Below are 22,063 nucleotides of genomic sequence, written 5' to 3'. Positions count from 1 at the left end.
GTGGCAGGTTTTTCACTAAAAAGTGTGGAAAACGTCCTGTGTGCAGAGGGGAAGAAGAAAACAAACGGAGATCTGAAATAGCGTATACAAAGCATGCCAAAATAAGAACAGCAACCTCACCTGCAATGCTGACCCTACCGACAGCTGGCAAATTCCTTTATGAAGCTGGCGAAAGCTTTGAAAAGATGCAGCAGATCACTGAGGCAACAGTTTCTGCTGTGGTACTGGCAAATCTTTTGATCCGTTAGGTGTTTGAGTAAGGAACGTGGCCCGGGTGCTTCCACAGACAATGTGCATACTGTTTCTTAATGACTTGTCCTCCCAGAATCTTATTTGCTTCCAGTACTGTAGATACTATGTAAATCTTCCCCTTTAGGTTACCATCTCTTATTTTATAAACAGTAGCGACACCAAATTTACACACCATCTAGCATGTATGCACTGCATTAATTATAAAGCATTTTTTTTTATAAAAAAGACACTTATCCAAGATTCATTATATACGCTGTGATTATTTCTGTGATTATATACTCCTGTGATTATTTCTTGTTACTATCCTGTCTGGAGAAAAATGAACATGTGAGGATATAGGAAGTCCTGTGAAAATTTATTTACAGTCCTGAACAGATAGTAAATCTTTAAGGCAGAACAAAGATCTTCACATGCTAATCTATCCTATCCATCTTCTAAAGAACTGAAGATTATGAGTGTAAATTCAATACTTAAGCTCGTTTGTATAAAATTTAGTCATTTTTTGAATGCTATTTTTTTTGGACTCCCATAACGATAAAAACAGAGATATTCAAATATGGATAGACCGGCACTTTATGTGGTGGTAGGAAAAGGAATTGCAAGTAACCCTAAAAAAGGGAGTAGGTTACTTGAAGGAGGGATATATATATCTCACAAAGAATAGGCAAGATTTTAAAAGAAGGAAAAGCTGAAGAGGATGACAGAAAACACGATGGCGAAATGAAAAAAATATCAGTAGTCCTAAAAATGGGTATTACAGAGAAGAGAATTCCATCAAAAATTTCTTTTTGTCTAGGATGAAAAAGGTTGTCCACTCATTTTTTTAATGCAAGGTTTGTATACTTGACTACAAAACTTTGAATTGCTGTTGTTAAAATTTTCAACAAATGGAATGTCCACCACAGATTCTGCTACCAAATTAGTACACTAGAAAAGAGCAGTTGTTTTATAAATGCTTTTGATAAAATTTGTTATGCAAATTGTGACTGAAGAACTGCTCTACTTCAAAAGTACATCAGTTACAATATGTTGGACAAATGTAGGTGAGCATGTTCTCACAGTCAGCGATGCTGACCACAACAACAAAAAGTTACCCATTATCTTTTATGCAAACTCGCCTTTTGTACCAATTGGATTCCTGCTATTCATACTGACCCCTACAGACAAATAAAAATAGGGTTTCAGTAATATGAGGGTGCAACCTTTTTTTTCTTGACCTGAGATAACTGCTTAGATTTTAGATCCCATTCAACTTTAAAAAAAAGCAAAACACCACAACATTTTAAATTAACTTTCACACCAATCAAATTATACCTACTGGCAGCCTCAGGTTTGACCTTGAAGCTATGTGTAGTAATGCACATATAAAAAAATGCTACCAATACCAGCCATTCACACCAGAATAATATACTGCCTTTTCATACCATTCCTGAAAAAAAATCTGAAATCTCACCACTACTATAATAACAGTATTTATAATGAACAGTTTGCAGAGCATAGCCTACAAAAAGCCACCACATTACTATTGCTCAAGATCTGCTGAATACATTATATAGAAAGTCTTATGAAAATACTACACTAATAAATAACAGTATGCATACGATCCACAAAAATGCACTGACAAAATTGATACAAAGGATAAAGCTGAAAATGCACAATTTGGTTTGCGTGACAGTTAAAGCAGTTAGGCATTGACGGCTGTGAAGAAGGTGGACATTCTTACCAGGTTGTTTCAGAAACTGTTATACTTGGAGTATTTTTATGTGCATATGATAAAGAACTATAGTTTTAAAATACTGTCTTGGGCATTAAAAATCCCATCAACTTAAAATTATCTCTTAATAACTATTTGTGTGTGAAGGGGAAGTCAAACATGCTTGTTTGGTAAGAAGCGTTGTTCTCTCATCTTGTGAAAACCTGTGTCAGGAAGTGCTGCTTTACAGAAAATTTTGTGAGTAATTTCTTCTTGTACGCTGGGAGAATATTACATCTTTCTGTCCACTTCTCCACTTTTTTCTTCGCTGTTTTGCCTTCCTAGCTGCTGGAAAGCGTGCATTTGTATGAGACAATGAGGTTGAGAAGAGAGGTGAATCACCTCGTATTTTGCAGTCTTAGTTTAAGGAATAAATTAATCTTAGTTTAGGAAAAAAAAAAAAAAACAGTTTGAGAAAAAAATCACTCTAAGAAGAAAAACTTGCTACCCTTGGGAAGCTTTGTATTTTAAGAAAATATGTTTGCTGGCCTTTTTTTTACTTTCTAGCAGTCCTACCCCCACCCCATCTGCAGCCTCTGTTTTCGAAGGACACCAGTATTGGGGACGAACATAGTATTTGGGACAAACACTGCATTTTAAGGAACCCTGCTCAAGTTCCCATGATCTGCCACTTTCAGCATCTGCTGCAGAGCCTGCCTTCTACAGCAACAAACTGTGTGTTAAACCTGGGCCCCGACAGCAGCTTACCGGGAATTTTTGGAACGTGAGCAAAAGTGAGTCACAGCTCTTGCTGGAGCCGGAAGAGATACTGAGGGAAAAAGAGATGTGTTCCCGATGTGTTGAACGGACGCATAGTTTGCACCTTGGTCCGACACCACTCGCCTGTTGACGAGGGGGAGAGAAGGGCGGACTGAGGCCCGCGGGGTGTCTGTCCCTTCAGCGGCGCGTTCCGGGCTGTGTCTGCCGGCGCAGCTGTTACTGCGTGCCGCCCCTGCCTGAAGGTGCGCATCAGCAACCGGCACTGTGCCTGGCCCTTGTGCGTACGTGGGGAGCCTGTGCCTGCAGGAGGAGGAGGAGGAGGAGGAGGAAGGGCGGTGTTTGCCTGCCCGGGCTGCCGTGCCCGCTGGGAAGCTAGCCACCAGGAGGCACCCAGCCCACGCCGGAGGCTCGCCCTGCGCCCAGCCCTCCTGCGCCCGTCGTCCTGAACGCACTGCTCGGGAAGCCAAAGCTCCGCCGGAACGTCATGGCCGTCGTTGGTTTTGGTGACGGCCTGAACTCTGTCTGTGGCTGTGCAGTCATTATTCTGGAACATCAAATAAGAGCCTCCAGTCACTTCACCTGTTTTAATATCTTATTTTTCCCTTCGGACCTGCTCCCGGATGATGGTGGCAGGGAAACAAAGACAAATAGGAGAGCAAGTTCTGTTGACTGTAGCTGTCAGCTGAAATAGAAAACGCACATTAAGTTTTCTGTAGGAAATGAAAGAGAACTAGATTCAAGATGGAAATTCATATTTAGGATCTTGAAGAGAAATATAGACATCAAAGCACAGGCAATCTTTTAAAACCTGTTTTCCTGTGCTTTTCATGCAGCTACTAGGAGTCCTCAGGCTACCAGTCAACACTGTATGTTTGGAAAAATCTTGGCTCAAATATGCAGTTTTAAGGCACAAAATGATGAAATAAATAACCAGCCAAGCCTGTTTTAATCAGAGTTTTTAATCTTAGTTATTTTGGCACCCCTTTCTACAGGTGTCAAGGCAGTAAATCAATGCTCTCAGCATGCTGAAATTTATGGATAGATGCATTTTTGATTAATAGCTAGCATTTATTGTCTGGTATGGTCCGACTCTGAAATGTCTTCTTAAGAGAGCACAGTATTGGAAGCACTGATGTGAGTTAGGTAGATGGTGTCATTCGGTAGCAGTGCACTACACTTCTACAGAGGTCCTAAATACTGAATGTGTTTTTTCCTTGGCTTTCTCTAGCACGATTAAAATAAATCAAGGCTTTCATTTTCTCTGCACCCTGTCTTACTATTGTACTCTAAAGAACCTTATAGTGGAAACAACAGAAAGCATCTTTTCCTGTGAAAAAGGAGAATTCTAGCATTTGGTGTGGGATCAAATTTGGAGCAAATGTTCTGGTATTATTTTTAAAAAAGTAAATAATAGGAATCATTAGCCACAGCGATAAACATTTATAACGCCCTTCACAAATATTATTGGATCCTTTAAATGCATGTTTTCATGAAGAAACAAGGAAATTATTTTTATTTGATTTTAAATGAAACAAGTTGGTGTTATTATAAAATCATTGGTAGGCAATAATGACTATTACTATTATTAATAGTAACAGCTATTCCTAAACAGTAACCAGCTCCAAATTCTGTAATATATTTGCATAAGTATGCAATATTTTTACATTTTCATTGTTTTTCATTATTAGTCCGACAAACTAAGTAGTCTCTTTGAATTGCAAGGAATGTAAAATGTGCTGTAAGTTTAAGCAGATTCTACTCAAACTGCGTCTTTTCCCAGTCAAGTTTAGATCAGTTAAATTTGTAGTAGTCAGGTGTATATGCTCTGCCATGAGTCTTTTTGAATACTGTGACTCATTATGGAGCTCTGCACAAGTGAAAATGAGGTATCTGGTTGGTGCTTGAGCTCTTTGCTATGAGTACAACAGCAGGGAACATGGATTTTCAGCCTTGGGAAGCTTCTCTTAAGCTTGATTGACGTATCTTAATTGCTTTTATATTCTCTTTTAGGTTATTCTAAGAATTATAAACATTGCCAAGATTTTTAGCATGTAGTTTAAACACACATTACAAATTATGTCTGATAAAGGGATCTTCCCACGGATCTTATGCTAAAGCTTATTCTATTGAAAAAAGAAAACCACAAATGAAAAATATTTTTCTGATAACATATATCAGCAAAACATAAAACCAGCATTTAATGTTGCTTTTACTTTGGTATGCAGATACAATTAGCACTGCTACAGAAGTCAACAGAAGATGACTTCATGAGTTTAAACCAAAGTAAATCCACGCTGAAGTTCCCAGCAATCCTGTACTAGTTATCTTCATTCTTGTCACTTGCCAACCTGTTCTTCAGCTGTCTTTGGTTTTGATAGATCTGCCCACTGGATGACTGTAATTTTTGGTAAAACACTCATTTGTAGACAATCCCAGAAAGTAGCTTCTCTTCAGGTCGTTTGCACAGCTAAAAAACCCTGGAAATTATATGAAGTCAGGTCACAATTTTCAATATGGTTTCATATTAAAAGTTCAGAAAATATGTTGTATTGCTAATGTTATCTATACGAGACTCTCTAAGCTTGTGGCATTTTCTTTATTGAAAACGTGTGTTGTTCCAGATTTTCCTGAAAATTATGTAGACTCCAAAATAGCTTCATCTACATATTACGGTTGCTATTCCCTTATGTATCTTGACAATTTCACTACCCTTCTTTGCGGGGAATTAGAGACATAGCAGCACTAATGTGCCACTCGTGCAAAGTTCCCATCTCTTCATACCTGGTTTCAGTTTTCTTATGGCACAAGGTTTCTGTCCAATAGAGAGTTGAAATTCCCTACATTTTCATTGCTGACTTGTTATTCTGTGTTTTTTCTTTCAGGCAAGGAGGGATGGTTCCTACCCAAGTTTTCATTCTGGGCGCTGAAGAGGTGTTTTATTCTGAGCAAATGTTGGAATGCTGGCATTCATGGCTGAGGTGAGCAGCTGTTTGAACCTTATGACCAGGGCTGTAAAGGGCTGAAAATCACCTGTGGAAAAGCCACAAGTACCATGGTGGTGTGGAGTTGGGGAAAGACAGAAGTAGCTCTGAGCACTCTTCTTTTTGGAACATGCCTTTATGTGCTGATGAGGGTTGGTAAATTGTCATCCAGGGTCTAAGGGATTTGGGTGTGTCACTGTTGGAGAGCCTATGTGCTGGCAGCTGTCTAGGATCAGCAGGAGAATTACAGAAAAAAACACTTAAATGAATCTATGGAAATATGTTGTTGATCTTGGGTTTTGTCTCTTGGAGAGAAGGGCATGGGAGAAAACTTGCAAAGAAATGTCTCAAAATCTTCTAGTTTGTTTTAAGTGCAGAAAGAAAAAGGGTCCATTTTACATGATGGTGTAGTAGTAAAAGTCTAGTTTAATACCCTTATGATGAGGAGTGCAGTGTTCCTGGAAAGCAGAAGATGCTGGTCAAAATGAAAGTGACAATATGTTCAGCTACTTTATTCAAATAGTACTGTCAAAAAAAACCCCCAAACCCTATAATAATTGTTGCTAGCTTGGCAAGTGAGTTTCTGCGTGCACTCTTTCTGTGTGGAAGAGGATAGTGAACTTGTATCCATGGAGCAAGACACTTGGCTGTGTCTTTGCAAAAGTAGGTGTTCCTCTATTTTTAACGCTAAATGGAGTATACTTTTCAAGAAATTTTCCTGGCTTCCCACAGAGATCAGTACAAACAACTGACATGTTACTCAGATGGTAATAGTCATTGTCTTTGAGTACCCTTGTAGAGCAAGCAATTTCTAATTTCTCCATGAAAGCATTCTGCTTCCACAGTGTGCAGCTATGGAGAGCAAAGCAATTTCCTAGCCATTCCTCTAAATACCTTATAAATGTTTTCAGTTCATCAAGTTTATTACAATACAGCACAAAGGCTATTATGCTAATCACTCAAAGCTGGAACTTTACATGGAAACCTCTTTCTGGTTCCACTTTATACACCAAGAAAAATAGTTGCAAGGGTTAAATCTACTTTTAAGTTGCAACAATAGGCTTAATGTGACTGTGTGCATTTGACTATCTATAGGCATTTATCTGAAGCTCTTAGGGTACTGTCAAGCTTAACTTTCTTCATGCTTATTATTTTGAGAATTAGAAAGAACTGATGACAAAAAGTCCTAAATCCCATGAGGACTTTAAAAAAATGTGAGGCTTTTGATGTGTCTTGTTTTACTAGCATTTCTTGTTGGGCAATATACTTCCATGCTCAAAACTGGGTGGGAGGCAAGAATCCGGAGTTGCACAAGAAGATATTTCCATTGCAATTTTAGTAGATTAACTTGCATCTGAAGAAAAACATATGACATAGAGCAGGAGGGAAGAATTGTAGCAGTCTTCACTGAGCCACAGTTTTAAAAAATAACATATAAAATAGGCATCTGTTCCAGGACGTGAATGGCATCTTTGGCTCTTGAGAGAAACTGGTTGTTGTTAAGTCTTTTAGTCCCAGTCTCTGGTGTGTACCAGGCAGTGAAGGTGAAAATTCTGCCTTGGAGACTTGGGATTTTGCAAATATCTGCTGCTCTGGTCAAGTGAAGCTGGATGTAGCTCTCTCTGGAATCCATGCTATTCTGGAGACAGACATGTTGCAACAGGACAATGTGCTGATGGTCATTTCTGATAGACACCATCCCCTGGAGGGAAACTATGATGTGTGGAGATGCATTAAAGTCTGTTGAGCAGTGGCCAGCGCAGGCAGGACTTTCTCAAGGTTGTGGAGGGGGAGCAGTAATTTCAGGTCACCTGTAAATGGCAGGAAGGGAATGGTGGGAGGGAAAGGTAAGAACACGTTTCATACTATCTATCCATGGGTGTGTTCTGGCACTGCCAAGGTCAGGGACGGAGGTTGCTTACCTACAGCAATCCCCTAGCACCAGTGAAGGAGACAGTTTTTCATATACCTTGGTTTGCTTCATCCTGATTCATCAAAATGCAGAGTACTTTATTATTGCGGTGCTGTAGGACATCACCTATCCCACGCACCTGTTTTCCACAAGAGATTTGGAGGAGGGTAAGGGATAAATCCAACTTCTCCTAATAGTGGTAGACTGCAGAGTGAAGTACATGTTACTTTCATAAGAACAGCCGCTCTGGATGAGACTGAAGATCCACCTAGCCTGGACAGTAGACAAAAACTTACTTCTAGGAGAGAGGACAAGAACAGACTGGGTGCATGGCAGTAGGTTCCCAGAATTGTCCCTGTACTGCCAATGGTTTGTGTTTCATGGAGTACCTGAGATAGGCAACACTCTTGAGATTTTTTTCCATATATCTGCACTTTATCCATAGGTGACTTTTGTAAGCTCCTAGTATTTACAACACCTTTTGCTATGACTTAGCTACAAGTTATGTGATTAACCACCTTCCTTTGGTTTCCAGCCTGTTCACTGCAGTCAGGCAGCTGACTGTGTCTGTGCAATCCTGAGGCATTAACACACAAGAGATTAAATGTGGGTCACTTGGTACAGTGGCTTTTCAGTATAAATATCGTTGTGTAGCATTGCTCTAAAAAGGATGCACTTCCTTCTCCAGTCTCTTAGGAATGTCACAATGCTCTCCCAGGAGAGCCTTATTTGTTACTTTAACCTAAAGTGCTGGATTTTGGGCCTTTCTGCCCCTCACGCAATAAACCAAGAGGATATTCATCCCTCTGGCATGCCCCTATCATAGTAAATCCATGTGGAAAAATTTATCTGTATTACACCCCACATACTTTCAAGCAAACCACTCAAGGGCAAACCAAATGAGAAATAAGTAAACTGCAGGATACGCAGAGAGTAGGAGGATATATTTTACTTCATAATTGTTTCTGTGTTGCTATATTTGTCATAACCACGTAGCACCATACACGAACATAGCAGGATTCAGTGGATATAGTAAAGATGCAACTGGCACTGATCAGGTAGAGTAATGGGGCCTGTTCTGTTTCATTATGTCTGTTTTATTAATGTCAGGTGTGTGCAGTTGGTGTGACAGCTATGTCTGCTGAACATTTTGTGCATGAATCAATCTACTTTGTAGAAGGCAAATGGAACAGAATAGGGAACTGATCCTGTTAACGTTATAGAAAAGGCCTCTGATTATGTTTCTTTGCAATAATGTTCAAATACTAATATGCTGAGGAAGTGGGTTCTTGTTTTTTACTGCTGAGGTGTTTTCATCCAGCACAGATGCTGTGAGAAGGGTAGTCCTAAAGCAGCTCTTTGCCTGTATACCCTGTCACGCCAGTGTCAGTCAGATGTGCTGCATTTGGATTGAGGAAAGGCTGATTTTGAATGAACTGTGAAGTAGTTCTTCTAGCTCTTCAGCATGAGGAACTTTGCTGAATACTCATCCAGTCCTGATTTTTGTCTCTGAGGTAGGTTCAAAATGCAGAGAGCCTGTGAAATTTTAAATAGGGTTTGTCACTTCAGGCAAGGTTTGAAGTGACATGCCTGAATATTAGCTCTCATGCGATTCTTATGACTTTGGAAAGAACTGATGGATGCTCAACTCTTTGGAAAACTTTGGTGTTATTCATAGGACCCAGTTTTGTACTCTAGGACTGTACCTCCGTCCTGACCTCAGTGTTGTAAGTGCAGGTGAAGCAGCAAGGGTAACAAGGCTGTGGTTCTGGATATATACTGTCAGGGTTTTAGTTTAATGGTTTCCTAATCAATGGCAGCCTGTAATCTGACAATCTTATTAGATGCCATTTAATAGACAGCTGATGTTGAAATATTGAACTGCACAGTGCTATTGACTTTACTGCCTGTGTATGAAGAAAGATTTGTGAGGTGATATATAGAACATGTCAGGATACTTTCTCACTACTGCAAACTGGTCAAGTGTGAATGTCAAGGATAAAGATGGTTGTTGGGGCAAAAGTTATGAACATATGTCATGTTAGCATGTTGTTTTCTAAGTCTGAGTCTCAGTGTGAGGTGGAAAATGGATTTTTTTTTATTACAAGGGATGTTGACAAATTGTTTGACTGTATTTGAATGTAAGCAGTTATGTGAATCTTTTATTTTGCTGTCTGTGGTTACTGGCTTGTGTGATTGGGAATAATCCATTAAACACAGCAGGGAATTTGCTGTGGAGGCTGGCTGAACACCTTAAAGACTGTTCCTGCCACGCAAGGAAACAGTTATCTGTACTATTAAGGTCAACCATGTGATTTGGTGCCGTTTGTGGGCCTAAATATAAACTGCTAGGGTTTTCAGAATTGAGTCCCAACAACTCTAAGAAATGTGAACTGTAATGGTAAATTTGGAGCAAGGTTGTATGTTGGGGCAGATTAACTAAACTCAGTGGAATTCATATTCATAAAGGTTAATAAGTTTGCATAAAAAAATAATGAACAGGCACATTTACACAGGTTCTCTGTGTGGTTTAAAAATATTACTTGTGGAAAGAACTGTTTATAACATGAGCTGTTTATTTTAAATCCCTTCTGAGAATGAATTAGAGACAATCTGAAATTACTGCCCTAATTTACACAGTCTGACCACAGCGGGTATTGCCAAAACCCACAGGTATCGATCAACTAAACAATGTTTGGCTCCAGCCAGCTATGTTATAACTGGGTGCACTTTTCTTAATATTCTAAAACTTGTTTGTTTCATAATCCGTGACTTTGACCCTGAACATCTGTCATGGTTTAACCCCAGCCAGCAGCTAAGTACCATGCAGCCACTTGCTCACTCTCCTCACACCCCAGCTCCGAGTTCGCTGTTCACTGCTTGTGTATGATACAGGTTTAAACCATTAACATGCAACGGGTCGCTGTTCACTGCTTGTGTGTGATACAGGTTTAAACCATTAACATGCAACGGGAAACTTGGGCTATTTAGAATAGCTACCCTACAAGCTAGTTAGATAAGAATTCACCATGCAATTTTATTTCTGATTTCCTGACAGACTGCAGGAAAAAAATGTTCAGGTCGCACTGATTAAGCTAATTATGAATATCAGTAACAGTTGACCTCTGTCTCTGCCTCATGAAGATGGCTCCAGCCATGTCATTGCTGGGGGAGCTTAGCTGGCATGGCCATATTAGCTAGGGGGGCAACAGCATTGCCATGCCTGTTCTCGTTCGTACCTCAGCCTTCCACCCTGTGCCAGTCTTCTGGATCTCAAGGAGCAGCTGAGAATGTCATCGCCCAAGAGCTCTGCCAGCAGAAGATATGGTAGCTCTTTTAATCTACTTCAGGTTACGCTAGCAGTATTATTTTAAACCACCTTCTTCAGCCTTGCCATCTTTTTGGTAATGGCACAGCTTTGAATATTGGGCTGTCAAATCTACTTGCAAAATCCTTTCAGTTTCCTCCCGAGAAGGCAAGGGCAGGCACAACTGCACCACCACGCACTTCTAGCAGCATGATGGCGTAAGCCCTAACATGCAGACAAGCTTTTAACTAGAGGGCTTCCAGTAAGTGAGGGAGATGTGCTGGCAGAAAAAAAACCTGCTCCTTGCAGATCTGCATTCTTCACTGTGGCTGCTTGCAGTGCAGCTTTCCAGGGTAGCCGCCTAGTGGGATGCAAGCAGTGCAATTTTGCTGCTGTCATGCTCCAGTGAACCTCTTCATCAAAGATGCACCTTTCCCTGACAACACAGGGTTCCTTGTCTTAAACAGTTCCCAGTATAAAATAAGCTGTCTTGGGAGAAAGAATGCTTTTAAAAAGTCTACTTTCACATTACAATTAGAGTTACATAGCTGTGTTCCTAAATGACTTAACCTTTTTTTACCATTCTGAATATAGATAAAACTTAATGTTTGCTGATATGGAAAAAAAGTCTTTTCCTCTTCCTGACACTGTTTAAGATTTTTTTTTATGCCACTCTTTTATATATGTGTTCGCAATATGAAGGAAATCAATCTGAATTGCAGCTGCTTCAGCTGACCTGAATGTCAGGCAAAGGATTTTAGGCAGCTGTAGAGATAAGAGTAATATTGATATAATTTATTCTGCTCTATATGGACCTAGCCAGAAAGGAAATACATTCTTACTGTCTGAAACCATGAGATATTTACAACATGATTTTTTTCCCCTGAATTTGAAGCGTACATGCTGCATCAATATAGCAGGCTTGTGTGTTTTATGTCATGTCCCCAGTCTTGTTCCTGGCCCTGTGTTTAGTGCATGTGGTGCCCTGGTCTCTTCTGGGAGGGAATAAAAAAATTGGTTTCATTTACTGTTTGTCCTTGAGCTCTAAAAATATATTTACAGGTTTTTAGTTTCCCTATAGGTGCTCAGGCAGAAGATGGTAACTATTTTTCTAAGCTGTTAGCCGTTATGTAGAATTTTAGTGAATGGGGCCCTCTTTGAATTGATACCCTTCAAGAGGATTATCTGAAGCTTCAGACAGCAGCACCCTGAAATGCTAAGCCAACCTAAGATTTTCATGGTGCAGTTAGTAAATCTCCTTCAGTTCCAAAAAGGTGCTAAACTTTGATGTCCACATCTAATAATGCTGTAAAAACATTACTTTTTTGAAAGTGACACTTTGGTTGTCTGAACAGGGAGACGTGAAGCCAAACTAGAATGGTGTAATTGTAATATTAGTAATTGTATTGGTGTTATAATAGATGTGAACACTGGCCTTTTCTTACTTGCAATGTGGTAAGAATGAACTGGAACAAGTCATTCGTATTTCAGAATAAGTGCCCTTGGCAAGGTTTACCACCAAATACTACTCATATCTTAAATTCATAACCTATGAACTGTCTTAGCCACATAGATTCTACTGGCTTCCAGTGAGACATTTACATGCTTACGTCACTTCTGGAAATGGCATTTACTTTGGGAAATGTTTGAGGATATTTGGAACCTTGTATCTCAAATCACAATTATTTTTCATCTTCATTCCCCGATCCATCTCCTCACTACGTTGTTTTTTTTCTAGATAGGTTTTTAAGATGCTCTGATACTGTTCATTTCAATCTTTCTCATTTTTCGTCTAACCACAGCATTACTGGGGGGATATGGGGCGGTGGGGGTGGTACTTGTACTTTCAGATGAAACAACTCATCTGTCATTGAAAAGATGTGACTAAAATTATCTGTACACAAAAATCTTCCAGATTGAGCATGGGGACAATTTAATCTCAAAAATAATTTGTCTAAGAGCACTCCCATAGAAAAGTAGAATTTGAGGAGACCTGACAGTCAAGCTTGATCGTAACGTGCTACCCAGTTCCTGCCCAGTAATAAGGTATATGATTCCTTCCTACCATTGCAATATACTATTATTCATGTGCCATGGAAGGAAAATGTTGCTAATAGTTAAGAGATGATGACTAGTAAATAGGGTGTGTCTTTGGAAAAACCCCGAGATGAAAAATTGCTATTGCACAGAAGTAGAGAGAACTGGTATTTTCCATAGTTCAGTAAGCTATTCGCAGGCTACGTTCACCTATAGTGTAATTCTATTGACTGCAGTGGAGTGACTTCTAGGTTGAATTTTTCTGTTTAATATCAGTTTAAATATGAAGTTTGAGACTTTTTCTAATGATGCTGGTGTAACTTTTCACACCTTATGACTGAGATATGTAATATGTCAGGTGGGGTGGGGCAGAAAGTCATTGGAAAAGTAGACAAATAATTCGAATAGTGGGAAAAATTCCATGAGATTTGAGGAATCTGAAATGACAATCTTTGCCATAGCACACCTACTGAAGAAGAGCTCTAAGGAAGTCTTTCTCATTAGCACCAGACATCCACCCTTTAACTACCCAACCTTCCTTTGAAAACAGGTTGGTAATGTAGAAAAGATGGTTCAAACAGCAAAGGCCCATTGCTATTTTGTACGGAAAAGAGCGCTAAGCTACAGTTCTGGTGCAAAACAGTGCAACCCAGAGGCAATCCTTCTACTAGAAAAGCTTGTGTGTCAAACAGAGTAAGAATTAAAATAAATGAGAGCAGAAGTTTGGTAGAAATGTACATCTTGTTGTGTGCTTTATTGTATTTCTCAGTAAGAACTGTTTTTTACCATTCCTCCCTGCTGGACAGTGTGAAAATATCCAATGGAAGAGTTTTCTCTTCCAATTAGGCTCAATAAATTGGTAAAGAGCACATATTTGCTTATAACATTTTCTAATCATATTAACACAATGTTGTATTTTGTTGACAAGATTTTTGTGTCTCTAGGAAAGATTCTTGAATATGGCGATTTGCTGGTTTAAAGAACTGGGAGGATAATCCTTCAACAGTGGCTTTAGAAGGGAGGAGACCTTGGTCCCAGTTCTGGGATACTTAGGACTTCAGTTTCCCCATCGTTAAGCTGGGGGTGATAACAGGTCATTATCTCCTCTACAGCAGAGACTCTGTTCCTCACGGAAGAAGGCTCTAAAGTTACAAAAAGTATTTTTTTTTCTCTTATACATCCATGTGGAACTCCATTGTTGTACTACTTTGACAGAGTGAAATGTGGCCTGCAGTACATAGTGGTTTGAGACTGTTGCCCTTGAAGTGCATCCTGAGCTTTCTGTCAAAAAAATACAAAACTCCACTGGACAGTTAAATAACCTAGGTATTTTCACTATATAAGGAAATATAGAAGTGGCATGATGAAGGCTTTGTGGTCCATATACTTATTTCTCCCACATAAAGTAGTTGGTCTAATAAAGGTATCATCATTACGAATAAGTCTAATAAAGATGTCATCATTACCAAGAAATCTTGTCTTGCTGACCAATGGACATTTCCTCTTTTGTAGCTTAGAATGAAGCACTGGACAGAAGTGGCCATTTCAAACCCCAAGTGCTGGTATTCAAAATATCACAATGGCTAAAAAAAATTTACATTTCTTTTCTGATTTTGACTGTGCATATGATAGAAGAATTACATGGGTGTTCACCATTTTAATTTAATACTGAAAGTAGGCTATTTTTATTTGGTGTGCCACAAGCCTAACAGGTGAGGTTTTAGGAATATACAATTTTCCTTGCAGTGAATCAGTACTTCCCACATAATTTCCTACATCTGGCATCAGAATGGCACATTTCCTTCTGACCTGTGATGACATGGGTAATAATTTTGAGTGCCAAAACTACTGCTGTAATGAGTCAGGCCAGTGCAGACGGGAGCAGGAAGATTCCACACCCTCTAAGGAATCTTACTATTTCATTATTTTCCAGATTTCCTTTTTGTTTCCTCATCCTTCTTTCTCTTCCTTTTAGTCTGGACTTGCCCAGCTTCTTTCCCCTTTGGATCAGTTTTTCTCATTAACCCCCTCTTCAGCTGTTCTAAGAAACTATTCACGTCAGCTCTTGCTCTGGAACCTGTATTATCTGAGCTGGGAAGTAACATGTAGCTGGGAAATAGAGCACCCCAGAATTAGAGGCCTCATGTGAAGCCTGTGGAAGGAGGTAAGAAGGCTTGGATTAACTTTGTTGGGGTTTTGGTCTGAAGACTTACACAAGGGCTTTTAATGCAGGATTATTGGTGCTTTCATTCTCATGAACTGGATCCATTCCAGAATGCTGACCTGATTCCTTCGCAGATAACTCACAACCTTTGCAGTGACCACACTAAGCCTTTTGAATGCAGAAGTCTTCTAGTAACTACTTACTCCTGTTTTTCATAGAACTATTTCTTTGTAATTCCCTGAGAAAGAATCATAAAGCAGCTCACCTTATTAAAAGCTTTAGATACCTAAAGACAGCACAGATTGCAATAACAGTAAGGACGCAGCATCCTGTATATGGCTTTACAAAGCACATTTCAGCTGATCTGCTCTGAATGTGATTTCACCCTGGTGCTATGTGCTCATTGGCATGCTCCCGCAGCAATGCTCAGTGTGGTGGCCAGTCTTACCTAAACTTGGCATTAAGAACAGGAAGAAGAATGCTGGGACAAGAAGTGCAGAATTCAAACTCTGCAGCTACCTTCCTGTAAAACATTGTGACAGTACATGAAAGATGCTGTATTTCAGACTCCTAAATAGCCCTGCTGGCAGCATGGTATAATGTATGTTTTTATATTGGCACCATTTAGTGTCTGTGTTAGCAAGTGTCCAAGGAGTTGTGGCTAATTGTTTTCATTCACCACACCAATTTACTCAGCACCAATATTACCTCATAACTTGGCCTTGTTTTTTGGTGGTTTCAGCTCAGTGGCAACATTATTACGTTACTCAGAATGTGCAGATGGAAAAGATGCACTGAGATGGTGACTGTCTGAATGAGGACAATTTGTTTCATATTTATCATTGGCTTTTTATAACCCTGGATCAAGAAAATGCTTCATGAGAGGTTAAAATTGTGCAGATACTCATGTCAAGATGGGCAAAGCTTCCCAGGAAAGATTGAATATAGCACCGCTATACCACGTTGGAATTCATAATGATGAGCAATTTTTTATTGCAATTGCCATTTGATCACTTTGGGAAGTCACAGTGATGAAGAATTGTCTTTATTTGATTTGAAAATTCTTATTTGCTGTTTTTGAAAAAAAACCCCGCAAACCCAAACAAAACCAAACCAAGCAATAAACCACCAGCCACTGTGTTTTGCTTGGAAAGATTTGTCCTTGGGAAAGATTTTTATTTCTTTCCCCCACTCAAGATGAAGAAGAATTTTAAATGTCAGTGAAAATATTGTGTATGGAGACAAAACTATTTTTTCAAATCACTTCAAAATTGACTAATAAAAGAGGGAAGCCTATCTGTGATGCTTTTAACACCTGAACTTTTTTGTGTTTAAAGGGACTCACCTGCAGTTAGGCACCTCCTGTCTGCTACTACTTCAAGCACAGTATAGCTGCCTGGGGAAAGCCCTCTTCACCGACTCCCAGGAGTAGAGGACAAAGCAACAGACCATCAAGTGCCGAGTCCTCATTTCCTGATAAATTAACACTGATAAATGCACATGTTAATCAGATAAATCGTATTAAATGAGGTGGTGCTTCCAGGTACAAGGAAACCCAATTCAAATCAGTGGAAGAAGTTTCTGAAAGGGTATGTTTTCTGTCATTTACTGGACATGATTAATTCAAGCAGAATTTATGCACCAGTTCTAACAGGTTTCTGATATGCAGTAATGGTGCAATCTTTCAAGACTATAGTTACTCTTCCTTGGCATGCTGTGAAGTTTCTAAATCACCCTTCAACAGTGGAAATTATAGTTTCCTTTTTTTCATGCTGACATTGCTATTCCTATGGTCAATCTAGGATGTGATATCAGCAGTTTTTTTTGACTCAGCATACTTTGTGAAGCAAACTGCTCTGTTTTATTGCCTCCCTCATTTCACTTGGTGTATAGGGGAGATTTCTTTAGCCGCTCGCAAAATGGAAGCCAGCAAAGGCCTTATTTTGTACGCTGGGAACGCCAAGACATTTCAGGGCCTTAGGACAAAAAAGCGTAACAACAGCTACATTATGTCTCATTACAAGTTCATCTAGAACAGTATCCTGACACTCATAGCGACTGATAAAGAATGCTTGGGAAAGAATAGGGAAAACATATAAAGATACTTTACATTATTACTTTTCCTTTATATTTTTCCAGATGCCAGGAATTTGAAGTTGAGGAACTTTTTGAGCCAAAGACAGCATCTTTGCGTTGAATAGGCCTTACAGGATTTTCCCTTGTTAATTTGTCTATTCACTGCCTGAACCCCTGGAAGCATTTAATATCCACAAATAGGTGTAGCAAAGAATCCCACAGTTTAACCATTTGTTGTAAGAAGAACACATTCCTTTAGTTTCTGCTGAACATGCCACCTACTGCCTTCATTTTTCCCTGTTTTTCTTTTAGATTGGAATCAATCATCAGTCATTTCTTGTTCTCCTTGAGCATGCCATTTGCAGCATTACAGAATTTTGTCATGTTCCCTCTGTCATCTCTCTTCCAGACTAAAACAACCTGTTCTGCTTACTTGTTTCTCATCCTATAACCCTTATTATGTTTGTTGTTTTCCTCCGAATTTTATCTTGTTCTACTGTACAGATGTCCTTCTTCCTCCCATAGTTAGCCGGATCACCTCCCACGTACTTGCAAACTTGGATACTTCAAAACTATTAGGGTGGTTCCATTTGTGCCTTTTCTCATTTGTAAGAGCTACCTGCCAGATGATAAAGGGACCATCAATACTGCCACTGCTGAAATCCACTCCTATGTCAGGATGGCCATCTACAGCGCAATTAAACTGCCATGCAAGCAACCATAACAATCCATGGGTTTGAAATTAGGCATCATCATTTCATGACAAGATCAATATTTTACCTGAAAGATTCTTATTTAGGCTTGAGAAAGATGAGCTTGAATCAAAGAAGAGAACAACTGTGAGGGTGATTAGAAGACTGAAGTATTTCTATTCTGCAAAGAGTTAAAGGGTTTACGCTGTCGAAAAGGACTAGGGGCTTTTTACAGAGACATTGCTGGGGAAGGAAGGAATGACCTCTTTATGCAGAGGGACTGCAATGGAAATACATCGAGAGAGTTTAATTACTTCTGGGCAAAGGTAGATTGGAAGTTAGAAGAGCTTTTTAAGTATTTCAGGAGTACTATTTCTGCAAGAATTTTTGCAATGGCAGATATGATGGCAGGAAACTTAAATCTTTTTAAGACGATGCCCCAGAGAGGGGCAGTGACATTTGGCTGGCAGGTGCATTTTCGTTTCCTAGAGGCTTGGAAGGAGATTCATTTGCTATTTCTCTGCATCAAATTTATGTTGTATTAATCCTCTGTGTCAGTGCAGTCACTGGCTCTCTGCAGAGAGTAAAATTTGAATCTGAGGTTTTGGGTTTAGCATAGAAAGCAAAACTGCATTTATCAGACATTTTTCATTATCAACTCCTACTGTAATGTGCATATGCAATCCCAGTACCAAGTTGGTATGAGTGTGCTCCTGGCAAAGTAAACTGATCAAAAAGCTTATTTCAGTTAAAACTGAAATAAATATTCTTTTAATCCAAACACTGATAAAAAGATCAACAGTTTTGTTTCTAATTAATTGACTAGGTCAGCATCTTTTCAGTATATTTGGAAGAAAATTCTTCTTGCAGAAAATGGTTTTTTAGTTATCTGTAAGTGTAAGGTCTTAATGGCAAATCTGGTTTGGTTTCATTTGGTTTGGTTTCGTTAGCTTTGTTCTTTCATTTATTAAGTAGTCAGGTAGTCCTTCAGTAGCCTCTCATGCTACACACCTGAGACATCATCTCTTAAATGTGTTTGGAGACCTACAGTGTTAGTATTCAATGATGATGTCATGATCTCTTGCATATGTAAGAACCAAAAATGCACCTGTGTTCAGATGGGGAATGGCCACTTTTAGTTTTGAAAACAACAAGTTATTTAAAGGGAAAAGGAAATGCATTTTAGCAAAATTGTCATTACTGAAAATAAATTTAAAATCTAGCTTATTTTCTTGTACAGACATAGCAATTCAGAATATTATCTACAGTCTCGTTGTACTTACTGTAAATTTTTATTTACAGTAAATGGTGCACTATGAATAAACCCTAACAATGGCTTGCAGGCGGCAAAACTCTGAGCATGTTTGAAAACACTAATGATATTTCACACATGTTTGCTTCACATTTCATTTATGAAAAGTTGAATTGATGGCTTCTAAAAACCATTTTTATGGAAGAATCCTTGTGACATTGATAGCTTTGTGACAAAACCAGAATTACTATGATTCTGCTGGTTTAAGGTTAGAGGTATATTTAATATGCCTAAGACCAAAAAACGTGTTTTTAAACACTGAAATCTTACAGGATTTGCTTCACTTCATTGACCATATTGCCTCTAAGCAAGATTTTTATTGATATCAAGAAATTCCTTTTTCCCCTTTCTTTTCCTTTTTGATGTTGTGGTTTGGTTTGTTTCTTTTTTCTTTCAGTAAGAATCTCCTTTGATTAATATTTCTTTAATTGAAAACTACAGCACTCTTAAACAAGACAAAACCGTACTTCATAGTCCTTCAGAATGAAGCTTAGAGGTGATCTAGTATAACTGCCAGTTCAGTGAATGCCAGATCCTTGCTGTTGCTAAACCTGCGCAGGTGTTTCCAGCTGGCCAGTGCAAGGCTTGGGTTTGGTTAGGATGCTGCTTTCAATGCCTCTGCAGTTCAGCACCATGTCGAATTTTGCCATAAAATACGAGAGTCCGCTAGTGTTGTGACAGCCTATTGAGCCCAGCAGTTTCCTTCTGCAGATGAACAGTCTGTGCATGGAGAGCCGTGAGGACAGAAAAAGCTAGAGTGAAATTATGAATACCTTGGCCCTGGGGACACTTAAAGGCTAATTTCTGTGCAGCTTTCTCTTGCTTGGAGAGATGCCTCTGTTTCCTTTACTGATGCCGTTTCTTGGATGAACTGTAATACAGATATTGTAATGAATTACAGCAGGCACAAAACAGTGAGATTAACTTGCAAACGTCGAAACCAAACAAAATCAGATTCACTTTTAGTGGAAAATAAAATAGTTATTTTCTTTTTTTGTTTCTTTTTAGTTGAACGTTTGTTTAATTTGCACTAGGGGGAAGTCACTTGAAACTACTCTAGAATAAGTTTGCCTGGATAGCTGTTGTGTGTAATCTATCTCCGAGGAGATGCACCCACCCACAGACGCAAGAGAAACTTGTCCTAACAATCATCTTGTCTCTTGGGCAGACCAGTTGGCACAGGGCAGTGCTGAACAACACTTCTGTATTGCCTCCAGGACTGTTCCTCCAGAAAGCCCAAACATTGCCCTTGGCAGCACGGGGCTGAACACAACCCTGAGGAACCCTGGATCAATACACTTGTTTGAAAAGTATGACACAGAACAGTTAGTTTGTTTTAAATTACTGAGATATGTCAGGTAGGCCTTGTTTCTGCCTTGTCCAAAGATCAACTAAATCTAGTCCTCCTGTATTCCTAGCCCTGCACTACTCCAATGGGTCTCAGAGAAAGAACGTTGAAGATTGCACACACGTTGATGTTTATACTGGAGAAAATATGCCCTTTGGTGGAATAATTCCAGTTACTAGGTAATCCTGGCAGTTACCTGTGTAGAATCCTGTTAATTAACATCTTCACCCATTTGGCCTGGGGATCTAAACAGATTTGCTGGCCGTTCTTCAGTGTTGCTCTGCAGTGGAATTAACATTTCACGTTAGTTAATATTGACACCTGAGGAGGTCAGAGGAGAACGCAGGCAAGGCTGAGGATTCTAAGCTTAAGGGCTGCCAACCCTTCAGCATTTGTAAGCCATAACTTCTCTTGCCTGCTGACTTTACTTACATGATTTCCACAGCATTGCAGTGTGGGCCTTTAGGAATGATTTCTACGTTGGCCAGGTGCTTTGGCAACATTAATCCTGTGACAGTCTGGATGCAGTGACACCGCAGCTCCGCTGCCAGCTTCATCTCTGTGAGGAAAGGAAAGGGTAGCTTATAATGTCTGCAACTGAGCCAAACTAACAATGAAAATATTAATTAGAGAAAGTGGAAGGGATAAAGAAAGAGTTCATGCCTCAAGGTATAAATGGATTGCTACGCATGGGTTTAAGGTAGTACCTTCACTGAGCAAGAAGAGGGCATTTGAGATCTGCAGATTTTGTACAGGTAACAATTTATAAGTTCCCATTACAACTACGATTATTTTGGCATCCCACAACATCAAGTGCAATGAAAGGCTACTGGAAGTGTGGGCCTCCTGTCTTATGAGAGGAAGAAAAAGCTAGCTGAAGAGGTAGATGGCTACTCCCCATGAATACAGCCTGCAGGTAAAACCTGTTTGGGCTAAAATTCTACACTGGTACCTGATGTGAAAAAGCCACGAAAATATTCAGTTTAGAAGCTTAATCAAGATGCCAGGAAAGCTGTGGGGCCCTCTGAGGAAGCAACTCTGGGTAAGCACTAGGACCAAGAAACCCATCAAGCCTTGGGATGGATTTTGATTAAATTATGCCACACGTTGTACAGCACCCAAGTCCATGGACTGAATTTGCTGTTGCCTGACAGTCCTTCCAGACCCACATTGCTCTAGTGAAGCAAAAAAAAAAATGTTATCCCAGCTTTAGGGATTGAGCACAGAGCACCAGAGAGGCGACGGAAGTTGTCTAAGATCACAAGCTGTGAAGCTCAGGGCTTTCCCAGCTCCCTCCAGTGCAGACACTGGGATATCTACCTGTTTTCAAGGCAGATAGCACAGGTTAAAATGCACAATCACAACTCTCACATTTGTCCATTTTTCCTACTAAGGCAGGCTGCATCTTCAGCTTGAAATTCCTGACAGTTGAATTGTGGAATATACTTAAAAGAGGAGATTCAGTACTTTGAAGGCAGTATCAACAAAAAGCAAAGACAAGCTCCAGAT

The 22,063-nt window shown here is 39.6% G+C and overlaps 1 protein-coding gene across 1 annotated transcript; it reads right to left on the bottom strand.

Annotated features, from left to right (window-relative positions):
* Positions 1–2,744: 2,744 nt before the first annotated feature.
* LOC104158616 lies at positions 2,745–21,113 on the bottom strand (the record flags this gene model as incomplete). Its single annotated transcript, XM_009696318.1, has 4 exons — positions 2,745–3,269; positions 19,758–19,926; positions 20,751–20,834; positions 20,987–21,113. Coding segments are annotated over 4 exons (905 nt in total), but the record flags the coding sequence as incomplete, so codon positions are not given.
* Positions 21,114–22,063: the final 950 nt, after the last annotated feature.

The sequence above is a fragment of the Cariama cristata genome, unplaced genomic scaffold (assembly GCF_000690535.1).
Source record: "Cariama cristata isolate BGI_N322 unplaced genomic scaffold, ASM69053v1 scaffold603, whole genome shotgun sequence".
Classification (NCBI taxonomy): domain Eukaryota; kingdom Metazoa; phylum Chordata; class Aves; order Cariamiformes; family Cariamidae; genus Cariama; species Cariama cristata.
The sequence above is the reverse complement of the archived record's forward strand: the minus strand, read 5'-3'. Positions and strand labels throughout refer to the sequence as shown.